Source organism: Trichomycterus rosablanca, chromosome 13 (genome assembly GCF_030014385.1).
Source record: "Trichomycterus rosablanca isolate fTriRos1 chromosome 13, fTriRos1.hap1, whole genome shotgun sequence".
Taxonomy (NCBI): Eukaryota; Metazoa; Chordata; class Actinopteri; order Siluriformes; family Trichomycteridae; genus Trichomycterus; species Trichomycterus rosablanca.
The window spans coordinates 21,239,327-21,253,182 of NC_086000.1; the positions used below are offsets into that span (position 1 = coordinate 21,239,327).

Here is a 13,856-nt window from a genome sequence, read left to right on the forward strand (position 1 = left end):
CTAACCAGATTTTATTGCAGCAGTGATGCTAACATGGTAATGTAATGGCAGTGTGTTGTTCTGGTATGAGTGGACCAAGTACAGCATTGTTTTTAGGAATTTTAATATGCCTCAGTGTTAATGCTGCTAGAAGAATCATTAACCAAACAAACATATCAACAGCATCATGTTATTTAAAAGTGTCCACTGATAGAAACTAGAGCTGTTTTCTATTTCTGTGTTAATCTTCCTCTAGTCTTTGAACAGTAAACCTACAACAAGAGCTAACATGTTATGTGTTGCTAAAAAGAGGCCAGTAAGTTTAAACAGTAATTAGACCCAACAACACTGCTGCACCTAAACAACACACACTACCATGTCATTGCTATGTTAGTGTCATTGCAGTGCTGAGAAAAGTTTACCACTCAAATAATATCTACTTAGTGGGGTTTTCAGGGGATCCATTACAATGATTAAAAGGGGTACAGGGTGTGTACAGAACAATAGATGCAATCAGTAATTATACCCACACTGTTCATCCATATGGTAGGTCTTAAGTTTCTAAAATAATGAATGAATGCACTTTAGTGTTCAGTGAGCATACATGTGTGTATAACTAGTGGGTAATTGCTTAAAATATTAAAAGTCTGCGCTAAATGATACATTTACATTTTCTGCATTTAGCAGACATCTTTATCCAAAGCGACTTACATTATTACATTAGTTACAATATACAGTTTGAGCAATTGAGGGTTAAGGGCCTTGCTCAAGGGCCCAACAGCAGCAGTAAGTAGGCTATGGCTTGCACCATACACTTAACATTATGTCATGCAATGTATGTGACTAAGTAGAACAGAACTGACAACCAACCACCCAAAAGAGTACTATTAAGTCTCTTTGATAGCAAACACAAACAGGCATGGGTGTCATGGTTTTTGCACAAATTTTACTTTGTCATTTCTAACCCTCATACCTGCAGCTCTTTCACATGCATGGGCCTCAAATTTCTCGTCCTGAAGCTGACTGTCCAATCGAATAGTCTCCAGCTCCTTTTCTTTCAGCATCAGCTTATCCTGCAGCTACACGCACACACATATACACACACACACAAATGTACTGTAACATTGAAAACTAAACAGTAAGGCATACATTAATGTTACAAACCAAAAAAATAGTCTGTATAGAACTTGTTGTTAAGATGATTTTAAAGGAAAATAGCTAAATATGTATCATCTATAAAAATACTGACATTAATGGCATTTAGCAGAGCTTTTTTCCAAAGAGACATACAATTGTGACTGTATACAAGGCAAACAATTGAGGGATAAAGGCCTTGCTCAGGGGCCTAACAGTGTCAACCTGGTGGCAGCGGGCCTTGAACTGGCAACTTTCTGATAACTAGTGATAACTGATAACCTTAATCACTGTGCTTTTATAATTGTTAACAGTGCATCTGTTTCCTGCACAAAGGTACTTTAATTTTACAGTTGCACATACACTTTTTCAATATCTCTTAATTACCATTTTAAAAATCTGGCAAGTGACCAATAAAAAGAAAAATCTGGATCTAGCTTTTACATTAAGTGGTGCTCTGACAACAGCCATATTTCTATTTGTGGTTGCTAGTCAGTTTTAACACTTATTGTAGCAAAGATAACCAGTTAGACATTTTTGTATTTGCTATTTGGCAATTAGAGCACTAACCACTTGATAACATTAATAAAAAGTTGGAAATGTTGTGTTGTGGCTATAAATCAGACTGAAGAGATACTTTACAAGATTTCAAATTCCAGATTTAACATCCTGTCTTTTCAGTTTGTTGTAGTCTCCACTCTAGACTGGGCTAGAGCCCTTGAACAGCTCTTACACATCTCTGCCATCAAAAAACACTCTTGGGACATGTTCCTGCCTTTCTGTCAGGAGTCACAGCTACTTGCAAACCATGGACATCAATTACAGTCGTTTCGAAGAGGCTCTCCACCCAAGCCCATTATGATAGAGACTCCAGATGAGCAAAGATACACACAGAGATCCCAGCAGTACTGAAGAACCTGCAGTACACATCATGTCCCAAATACACCTCAGATCTTTTATAAAGATTTTTACATGCTTGAGTTTTTACTGCTGTATAATAAAGTTTTATCCAAAAAGAAATTAGATACTACTTCAATAACTTTACATAAACCCTATTTTCAAAAAAGTTGGGACGTTTAGCAAAATGCAATAAAAAAAATCTGTGGTTTGTTCACTGTAAAACTTTCATTAAGTGACAAAGAAAAGATTTCCAATGTTCTCACGAGCAGTTTAATTGTATTTGTAGATATAAACAAACAAGGAATGTGATGCCTGCAACATACACAAAAGTTGAGAGAGAGGCTAAATAAAAGGCACTGAAAATAAATGTATTTACTTTGTTATTGAGGTCTCTTAGGCAATCCAGCTCCTTTAAAAGAAATGCAATATTCTTCTCTTCATCCACAAATGGGACTTGCTTTCTGGTTTCTTGGTTAACTTTGAAACTCCCATGGTCTTCATCTGTGTTTCCTCTACAAAAGCCAAAAGTTAATTAGAAACTCTGTTATTAAACCCCCATTTGAGCAAAACAATGAATTAGTCACATTTTGGCATGAAATTATCAAATACACAAGGGATGCAATTTCAAAGTTTCATATTTTATATTACTGTGCCTTATTTACTTTTGAGATATTACACAAATCGTACAGTTGACCTTTAAGAAAATATTAAAGTACTACTGTGGTGTATTGGCAGGTAAATTACTTCCTTCTTTTAGACCACCAATTTGATTCATTTGATTTATTAACAGATACACTAAAATGCAAGCTGTCATATATCGATCAAAGTAGGTTTATTTTGTGCTCTTATTATAACCATCTAACAATGTACATTGACTACTGAAATAATATTTTTAGGCTCTGCTGCACTTTAAGCACTAATGCTACTAAAAGGTCAGCTGAAGAAAGTTGTTATAAAATTCTGTTTCTGTAAAAACAGATTCCTTATGTTACTAATGTGCATAATTAGCTATGAGACTTTATGATTAGACTCTATGATTAGACTATAAAAAGCTGTTCTAGGGCACAATGAAGATAGTGAAAAGTTGTCATTTTGTACTGATGGGTGCGTGACTACATGCACGATGCGAATCTTCGTATGAACTCATCTTGTGCAGCTAAACAAGAAAAGGTCAGCTACGGCACACATGTTGGGGGGCCTATGTGATAGTCATGGTTTTCCTTAGTCAGGAGTGGAGGTCAGCAGCAGTCGAGGAAGCCAAATGTGATCGGGTAGTTAAATACAACTAGATTTGGAGTCAAATTAGAAAAAATGCATACAATAGTTCTGCTATTTATTGAGTCCATGATGCCATGTACCCTACACAAGTGAAAATGCATCTATTTAGCATTTTTCTTGAATTATTACAAAGCTTTGCAAACAAAACATATAATCAGTATAATCTGATGAGCCATGTTCTCCACACTTTGTATTTTAAAATATAGAAAAGTTGCTGCCATAAAGCTCAGACTTAGTAAATAGGACTTCTTGCCCTTCAAACCCACTACTGTGCCACCTTGCTTTAACTGTAGTTTTTCAGCAGATTCTACGTATATCTGTGCAAAAGCTGATGTTGAATAAATCACTAATCAAAGCTTTATGCGTTTGTCAGTGGTGTGGTCACTTTTGGTCTGCATGATTGGATACAAATGATCCAGTGTAGTCTAAACATTTTAGAGTGCCATGCACAGTTCTTTAAAACACCCACAGTTTAGCCATAATTTGTTGCTGACAAGGTCCCCTTGGTTTAGAAGAGCTATTTGACTTCTGTAACATTCACTTAATTCTAAAGTCATGTTTGGCAGTAATATTATGAAACTTTCTACTGAAGACATAAGAATGGATATTTGTAATAGGTGAACCATGGCTGCAAATGTATTAACTTTAAAAAGCTTCTAATAAGTGGATCAAATCTACCAAAATCTCTTTTTCACAAAAGTATTCAGACCTTTTGCTGTGCCACCCTTTGCAATTTAAATTAATTGGACATAGTTGAAAAAGACACACATCTTCGAGAAGTCTCACAATTTACACTGTATTGACAGGGCAACAAAAAAACAACTATCAATTAAATCCAAGTACTGTCTGTAACTCTGCAGCAAAGCAGTGATCATGGCAAAGATGTGAAACAGCATCCAAAGTTTTGAAACGCAACACGCTTGGCACAACCTTTAACCTTCTGAGAATTGGCTTTCTAGCTAAACTGGGCATCCGGGCAATAAGGGATTTGATAAGAGAGGCAATAAATAACAAAATAGTAAATCTAAAAGAGCTCCAAAAGTTCTGAGCAGAGATGGTAGAATCTGATGGACAGAAAATGGACAGCTCTCCATGAACAAGTAGTAAGACGGAAGCAACTGTTGAGCTGAAGTTGCATTGTCAGCTTTGACCTCTTGCAAGATTCTGGCCCTTATATATATATATATATATATATAAATAATAGCCAAACTTCTTGGACATCCCATTTACAAGAGATGCAAACAAGCATTTATGAATGGTCTTAAAAGCCTCCACTCTGAAAAAGATTTGACAAGGCTCTGCAATAGTACAAACTTTCAGAAGCAAAACTTTTGATGTAAAAAATTTTGTGGTCACTAATTATGTCCCATCTCCATGGCAACAATCAATTTTGAAAGCATTATTTTCATCATTATTTAAACGGTGTATACTGACAAAATGAGGATGTGCACACTACGTAATGCAAAGATGCATAATTGTGGCATGAGATTTTAGTAAAAATATTTTTATAGTTTTTTTTTTAGTTTTCTTCAATAAAAAGTCTAATGACTCTCATATCTTCTATGTCTTCATTTCTTTAGCGTAAGGTAAAATTAATTAAACACTATAGCAGCACAGCTCCAGTTTATGGAACCAAAGGTTTCAGAAATCTGCAGTGTCTTTTTTTGCACTTTACGAACCTGGACACTGCTGGCTCAGACGTACTACAGTGATCAGGTGTATGGGGAGCCCTGCTGTCCAGCTCTTTTCCATCCTGTCCCTGTCCTGTGGGGACTCTTTGGGGTGTCAGCATCCCCTCCTCCATGCTTCTGTCTGGGGGTGGAGGCGGTGGGGGCGGTGGTAGAGACAAATTCTGTCCTGGATGAGAAAGAATGAGTGTATAAGTTTTATTCCAACAAAATAATAAGTTTCCTTCTGTGAAGCAGCAAGTGGTATAATGGCATGGGTGACTGTTTCGAGAAGGTTTGTGAAAAGTGTCAACCACAAAACAAAACTATGCAGAGGGAAACGTCACAGTAAAATGTCATGTGTACAACTTTCTTTTTTCTGTTTTGCAAAGAAGGCCTGACAGCTGAAAAGCAGTTCTGTTCTGTTGGTTTTTGTGAAATTGGGTCTGACCATCTTTCACGAGGGAATGTGGCGGGCCAGGCCGAGTGACTGGCAGCAGGGGAAAGCATGGTTCTCTGTCAGTGCTTCTGTGGCACTCGGGGCCAGCGTAGCAGGCTAGGAGACAAAAACAGAGGCCTGTCTAACTGGCACCCTTTCTGAGGACTTTGCTGTAAGCCCTCTTGCTCCCTCCCGCCCCCTCACCGCCTTTCAAGCTAAACCTTTTTCCCCTATTCGCGTCAAAACCAATAGAGTGGCCATTAACACATCTGATCAAGGTGGAATATGACTAAAGGTGTGTAAAAAGAAGAAAAATAATAAGTTTAATAAAAAAAAATAAAAAAACAGACTTTTATTTGTAAAAATTGTAAAGCCTGTTTCGGAGCAGCATTCAGGGTCAAGTCCCCCCCCATTATAAAATATAGATAAATCGGTTTGACATCAGTGCAATGCAAATTAACGCATTTTCAAACATAGACTACTTAAAGCCTACGACTGCTTCAAAAGCACAGTCCTTCCAGAATAGCGGTAAGAAAAAAGGTGGAGTCCTCTGCGATAATAAATGCAATACGATGCAGCAGTCACAGCCTTGCGGCCACTATGTCCAAAAAGCTCCAGCTTAGCAGCCACAATTATTTAGCGAAAGGTCAGGTTTTGAAGTCGAGATCAGGGAGGTCTGCCTCGTAGCTTTGTTGCTAGGGCTCTGCTCTCAGGATTGCTAGAGACAGTTATTAGTATTCTCTGTAAGACTCGCCAGTGCAAACACGAAATTCAACCATGAATAATAATGCCAAACACACTTATATAAGCCCTGTGTCACATGGCAAATATGCGACTTCTCAATACTTTGTCCCTTAACTTGGCTACCTTTTAGAGAGGGAAATACATTTTAAAAAGTAACCCGAGTTACACCCCAGTACAAATGTGTTTAACGTAACATTTCCTCACAAACAGGTATTTAATTGAATTATGTGTAGAAGACGGGTTATTTCCTTTGGAAACTGACCAAATACAAAATCCACTGAGTGCACAACAGCTCCTGATAAGAGGCACAGATTTTTATAAGAAAACAAATAAAAAAGGGTAAAAATAATGGGGGAGGGGGGGCACATACAAATAATTAAATAAAACAGTCAACAAAAAAACTGCAACTATTTTTTTAGTCAGTCACATTACAATCTTTGTATCAAGTGTGGAGTGGTTTAGCAACAGCCCAAATGTATATTTGAGCAGCGTGTCAGAATAAATTTGCGCATCGGGAGTGTTTGGTGAAGGGTGGGTAAATATGGTGTTGTCATTCCAACCAGTTTATCTAAATAGTGGCTCTGCCATAGCATTATGGCCTAAGCAAAGTTATTAGACAGCAGTCTGACACTGTGGTTGAAGGTGATTTACACTTGTAAATAAATGTTTATGCTAGCATGGAACAGCACACAGGCAAACAAGGAGTCCTTTCTAAAATCTTGAGCCATTTGCTCAAATGCTTTAGAGAGAGGAGAAAAAGAAACAAGAGAATTACAGAGAAGCACAAATATCAGAACACACAATGAAGCAGAAAGTTGAGGAACAGATAATGCTGCATAAATGTAGATAATCGCAACATGTTCAGGACTGCAGCAGCCCTTTATTATTTATTCATTTTCATACGCATAAAGATTGTGCTGTTTTTTAAAGATTAAAAAAGTTCAAACAAAAACACACATGTAAAATTACAGTAAGTGCATCAAACTATTTACCTTTTAAAATATTCTCAGCAGTCTCTGTTTCTGATGTACTTTGAGAAATAGATGGAGTAGACCTCTGACTACTGAACCTGAAAACAACAAAAGAGCAAATATAAAACAACAGTTTGTCATGACAAAGACCATTTAAACTGAGAACACGTGAAAAAGAGGCTCTTGTTCGTGGCCCACAAGAACAGAGGATACAAGATATTGATAAAATGAACATCACTGAATGCTTTGATTGCCTTTAGTAGCCTTTACTCCTCAAAGCCCTGGAAAAAGGTAGTACATGAGGTAAATATCATAGCTCTTAGAAAAAAAGAGATCCATTAAGGCATATTTATATGAGATGCCATTTCCAGTACTTAATAGAATAAAAAATATAATGGGTCAGTATGTTGCTCTGACTATTAAAATTTGAAGTCCAATTGTTAGCTTATTATTATTTTTACTAATAATATTCATTCTCTCAAAAGTAATTAAATTGTTTTTAGCATGAAAACAAATTACTAAATATTAAAAAGAAACATGTTAAACAAAAATTATGCCAATGGGTATGTGAGTAATAAGAGTCAAAGAATATTAATTAAATATTTTTACATTTATAGAATAGTATATTTTGTCATTTATGAAGTCATGATAATAAATAGTTTAATTAACAATCTGACAGTTAACAACAGTTAATGTAATTTACATTTGTATTAAGATGTGGCATAAATTATTTTTTTGTTTTAGCATACTGGTTTTGATCTAGTGCTCAGGTCACTATAGCTAGCTAGCCACCTTCAGATTTGTATATGGAAAATTGTTATACAACTAATGGCAGGTTTAGCTACCTGTTTAGGTCTCTTGCATAAGTTCATTTTATGTATCTTAATTTTTTAATTATAGTGCATAGTGCTATCTTTTCAAATGTTTCTTTTCTTTGTAGAATATTTGAAAAACTTAAGTTATTGTTTATTAGAATACTTCAAATTGAAAGATGTGTTATTCAACACTAGGCCAGTTTCTAATATTACATAATTACATAGCTGAATGAAGTGGATTTTAGTTTAAAAAATAATAATGCAATTCTCAATTGGTTTCTTGCTAAAGTCAATACAACATCCAGTTTTACCATTATTATAATAAGCTTTGTTACAAATAAACTATTTGTAACAATATTTTGTATTTTGAAAAGTGCCATAAAGTCAACAGAAAGGTCAATTTAATCTACATTCCCAGTTTTATATATGAAAATGAATTGTCAGCTAAATGTCATAATCTGACAGGCCATGGTGCAGCCCTATACTGCATTATGACCTTTAAATAATATTAGTACAGTGTTATCTGTTTAGGCTAAAAAAGTATTTGTGACTAGGTATGTATATATACAGTGTATCACAAAAGTGAGTACACCCCTCACATTTCTGCAGATATTTAAGTATATCTTTTCATGGGACAACACTGACAAAATGACACTTTGACACAATGAAAAGTAGTCTGTGTGCAGCTTATATAACAGTGTAAATTTATTCTTCCCTCAAAATAACTCAATATACAGCCATTAATGTCTAAACCACCGGCAACAAAAGTGAGTACACCCCTTAGTGAAAGTTCCTGAAGTGTCCATATTTTGTGTGGCCACCATTATTTCCCAAAACTGCCTTAACTCTCCTGGGCATGGAGTTTACCAGAGCTTCACAGGTTGCCACTGGAATGCTTTTCCACTCCTCCATGACGACATCACTGAGCTGGCAGATATTCGAGACTTTGCGCTCCTCCACCTTCCGCTTGAGGATGCCCCAAAGATGTTCTATTGGGTTTAGGTCTGGAGACATGCTTGGCCAGTCCATCACCTTTACCCTCAGCCTCTTCAATAAAGCAGTGGTCGTCTTAGAGGTGTGTTTGGGGTCATTATCATGCTGGAACACTGCCCTGCGACCCAGTTTCCGGAGGGAGGGGATCATGCTCTGCTTCAGTATTTCACAGTACATATTGGAGTTCATGTGTCCCTCAATGAAATGTAACTCCCCAACACCTGCTGCACCCATGCAGCCCCAGACCATGGCATTCCCACCACCATGCTTGACTGTAGGCATGACACACTTATCTTTGTACTCCTCACCTGATTGCCGCCACACATGCTTGAGACCATCTGAACCAAACAAATTAATCTTGGTCTCATCAGACCATAGGACATGGTTCCAGTAATCCATGTCCTTTGTTGACATGTCTTCAGCAAACTGTTTGCGGGCTTTCTTGTGTAGAGACTTCAGAAGAGGCTTCCTTCTGGGGTGACAGCCATGCAGACCAATTTGATGTAGTGTGCGGCGTATGGTCCGAGCACTGACAGGCTGACCCCCCACCTTTTCAATCTCTGCAGCAATGCTGACAGCACTCCTGCACCTATCTTTCAAAGACAGCAGTTGGATGTGACGCTGAGCACGTGCACTCAGCTTCTTTGGACGACCAACGCGAGGTCTGTTCTGAGTGGACCCTGCTCTTTTAAAACGCTGGATGATCTTGGCCACTGTGCTGCAGCTCAGTTTCAGGGTGTTGGCAATCTTCTTGTAGCCTTGGCCATCTTCATGTAGCGCAACAATTCGTCTTTTAAGATCTTCAGAGAGTTCTTTGCCATGAGGTGCCATGTTGGAACTTTCAGTGACCAGTATGAGAGAGTGTGAGAGCTGTACTACTAAATTGAACACACCTGCTCCCTATGCACACCTGAGACCTAGTAACACTAACAAATCACATGACATTTTGGAGGGAAAATGACAAGCAGTGCTCAATTTGGACATTTAGGGGTGTAGTCTCTTAGGGGTGTACTCACTTTTGTTGCCGGTGGTTTAGACATTAATGGCTGTATATTGAGTTATTTTGAGGGAAGAATAAATTTACACTGTTATATAAGCTGCACACAGACTACTTTTCATTGTGTCAAAGTGTCATTTTGTCAGTGTTGTCCCATGAAAAGATATACTTAAATATCTGCAGAAATGTGAGGGGTGTACTTACTTTTGTGATACACTGTACATCAATGCAATAAGCATGTGCAATTTAGATCTATTAACTGCTAACAGGTGAACTGTACATTTTGTGCCCTATAAACAAAGAACTAATATGCTGAACATGTATTATCTAACCTACGATGAGTCATGATCAAATAAAACCAAGGCATTAATAAGTAAATACAGAGAGAGGATGTACACTATATTCTTACTGTACCCAGTAAGCGTGGTACTGCTATTTTCACATGTGCAGAATGCACACATTTTTCTGTTTGTATTCAATTTCACAATGCATCCCAATAAGGATGAACAAACCAAAGTAGCAGATGTTTTTAAACACTGTAACATCAGTCTGGATTTAGAAAACATCTTTGCAAAGATATTATTACACCAAGTGATCACTGACTGCCATGTACACTAATAAACATTCCCACATATTAAAAAACTTGCCCTTAATTGCCCCATGTGGAAAAAAAGCCATTGACAAACAATGTAAAATGAGCCGGGAGAAGCATCTTTACCCAGGTTGTGGTGTGGTCTCTGAACAATGGTGCTTTACAGGGGACGGCAGCCTTTGTTTCAGCTCCTCATTGACTTTAGGATTAGCTGGAAATATATAGAAGGGATTATTAATTTCTCAGAAAAAAATGGTTTTCATCACAGACACACAGTCAGTCAGGCTTTTTCCCATTAGACTTAGAAAGGTTAGTATTAATTATAGCCTGTCAATATGATCTCAGGGGTGCTAGGTGGAGTGCGAGCTTTAATAACTTCTGCAGCATAGACAGCAAAACAAGACAGGCAGCTTTAATTTGCAGAGTAAAATTGTGCTTCAAGACTTTGCTTTATCCCCTCCACTGTGTACCAGAGCTCTACCTAACAGTTTATGAAGGACTAATGAACGAGGGCAATTAACAAATCGTAATCCCATCATGCAATCATTTTAATGCTTTCAGCTATCAGGAAAGTAAACAGACGTTTAATACAGCTCAAGCCAGATCAGATTCTTGTTAGGAACTGCCAATTAAAGATCAGGTTCTAAGGTATAATTAAATGATGGTGGATAATTCGGTTCCATAAATGCAAGTTAATTCATAAGCAAGCAACAAATAGGCAGGAGGCAATTAGGAGCACCACTGACATTCAGAGATGGAGTCTGTTGCTATGTACCATAATGAGCTGCAATGGGACAGGGCTACCCTCTAGTGGTGATACCACAAAGCTTAATTAGGCCTAAGGCCATTGGTTTACTGCTCATTTACATACATTTCACATGAGACTGGTCAAGGAACATCACTGAACCTTCCAAAATGGCCACATTAACAAGCCATATAAAAATTAAACAAAAATGACACAATTCAAAAGTATTTAATTTAGCTGAACATGAAGTCCAGTCATCTGTCATCTTGTCCACCTATACCACTATAAATCAGCTGAAAGACAAGCACACTTGGTTAAGTCTCTTGCATTTTTAAATTTCCCATGGAGCACTGCATAAACTTGTACAAGCAAGACATTTAGACTTCACTCCTGAACTGTTGTGGTTAAAATACTACCAAAGATTTGAAGATGATACAAGACATTTTGCTTTCATGTTTCCAGGGAATGAAACAACAACAAAAAAACAATAACAAGTGTTTAAAAAACAGACAGAAAACCAATGGAACGGCCAAATTAGGAAAACAGAGAACTTGCACTCTTGGGAGGTTGGGTGCTAGACAGGGGGGTGACCCCCGGGGCAGATGCCAGTAGAACGTTATCCCTGTGTTGTAAGCCAGCACACACAGCTCACACACTATTCAACTCGGGCACAGTCAGGCGTGAACGGACAACTGGCTTTTTGTGCAAGACACCACAGGGCTCCATTAATCTCAGTGATAGACTCTGGGCAGGAGCCGGCCCTGTGCACAGGAGTTTCAGACAGAGGGGAGGAGGAGAGGTATTAGCTAGTAGGTATGGCTGAGTACTCTCGTAATCCTTTATCACAAATATGAGAAAGTAGCTTTTGAAAAGAGAAAGGAAAAAACAACTCAGAGCACACAAACCCGACCTTTTGATAGTCCTGTAATTTTCAGCGAGGCACGCTGCAAAGAGCTTGGAAAAGGGCGCTTTACCAAATAAATTCGGATTGATTTACTGATTGACGCTGTTTCCTCAGAGAATCACCCTGAAGGAACTTAATGAAATTGATATTCTGCAATAAACCAAGACTGAGAAATAGAGAAGCACCAGTTCTCCTCTAATGAAAGTTTAAACTGAATTGAGTGTGACTAAGGCCTGGTTCGTTTTAAGACTTTCTGATGGCTTTCCAGATGGTAAATTAGCATCCCATCTACATTTCTTCATAATCTGTAGCTTCCTCATGATAGATTAATGAGCTATTAGCATTAGCACACACAGAGCATCGAATAGCATATCTTTATAATAATGTCCATACTGTGTGATAAGGCTGAATAAAGTTTGTGGGTTTTATATTTAGTTCTTTAAAACTGCTAGAGTACAGAAAGATCAACACACTGATGCTGTGCAAATTATATTCACAATTATGCTATACTTGCCTAATCAATTAGTATTTGCACTCATTAGGATTATAGAATATGCTCCACAATGATGTTTTTATTACTACAAGTATATTTGTACAATATATACAAATGCAGATGTACAATGCAGTTCACAATCAGTTCGATCAGTTAATTTTTTTTTTTGCAACAAAATTATTTTTGACACATCTATAAATTATCAGTAACAATGTTTTGTAATTAGACTGGATAAGTGGCCTAAAGAGGCATAATGTAAACTAAGTTAACTATAAACAAACAATGGAATATACCTTTATTTTTTACTATTTTACAGTTAAACAAACCCTTCTTCTCATAGTTGATATGACTATTTAAAAGATGTTTATATTCAATTGATCTCAATACCATGGGGGCATGGAAAGTTAGGGACAGCTAAATGCTAAAAGGCAAATGATTGACTACGTAGGTTTAGTATACCCTAGCAATCAACTAAGATGTGTAATTTAAAAAAGAAAAGAAAGCTACACACAGTAGTACAAAATTGTGGGACAGGCTAATTTTTTAAAATCCTAATATTGACACTTTGGTGCCAAGTCGATATATTTCACATCCCAACCCAGAAGACAAATAATCTTTACTTAAAACATTATCATTGTGATGGGCCCAGCCTGTGTTTGCATGCTCTAATTATTGCTTTATCTAATAAACTCTAGCAATGCCATTCTGACATACAGCGAAAAATTAAATTAAAAATTAAAAAATGAATATATACAATAGTAAAGTTGTTTAAACTTTTACATTTGAGTTTGTCCTCTACTGTCACCCAATGATCTTCATTTTCCTGTCTTGTAGACTTTGAGCTAATTGCCTTTGTGGGCTACTTATTATTCATGTACAATTATTGCAGTGTAATGTCTTTAAATCCTTTTAAATGACCATTCATGCACCGCATTCATTGAAAATGTCTTTGATGTCTGTTGAAGATGAAATTCTTCAAAAAGAAATGTCTAAGCCCAATTACAATTAACCAATACAGGAATTTGCATTTTTGCCTAATATAAACTAAATTTCATTAATTTTTTAAGCTCTGTTTAATACAGTTTTACAGAAAAAAAGTTTCCAAGATTCCTCAGTCTGTCATTTGTATTCCAGCTGTCTTTATGAATATTAATAACCATGTTATCCTGATTAAATAGGCTTCACACAAAATCCCTGAGAATCCA

At 37.0% G+C, this 13,856-nt stretch overlaps 1 protein-coding gene across 1 annotated transcript in view; it reads right to left on the minus strand.

Moving 5' to 3' along the window:
• mipol1 (mirror-image polydactyly 1) overlaps positions 1-13,856 on the minus strand; it is an 80,761-nt gene that overhangs the window by 46,926 nt on the left and 19,979 nt on the right. Inside the window, exons 4-8 of the mRNA XM_063007945.1 lie at positions 10,636-10,720; positions 7,134-7,210; positions 4,971-5,148; positions 2,390-2,525; positions 953-1,058 (exon numbers count right to left, since the gene is read on the minus strand). Coding sequence (XP_062864015.1) covers positions 953-1,058; positions 2,390-2,525; positions 4,971-5,148; positions 7,134-7,210; positions 10,636-10,720 — 582 coding nt within the window. The remainder of the gene's footprint in view (positions 1-952; positions 1,059-2,389; positions 2,526-4,970; positions 5,149-7,133; positions 7,211-10,635; positions 10,721-13,856) is intronic.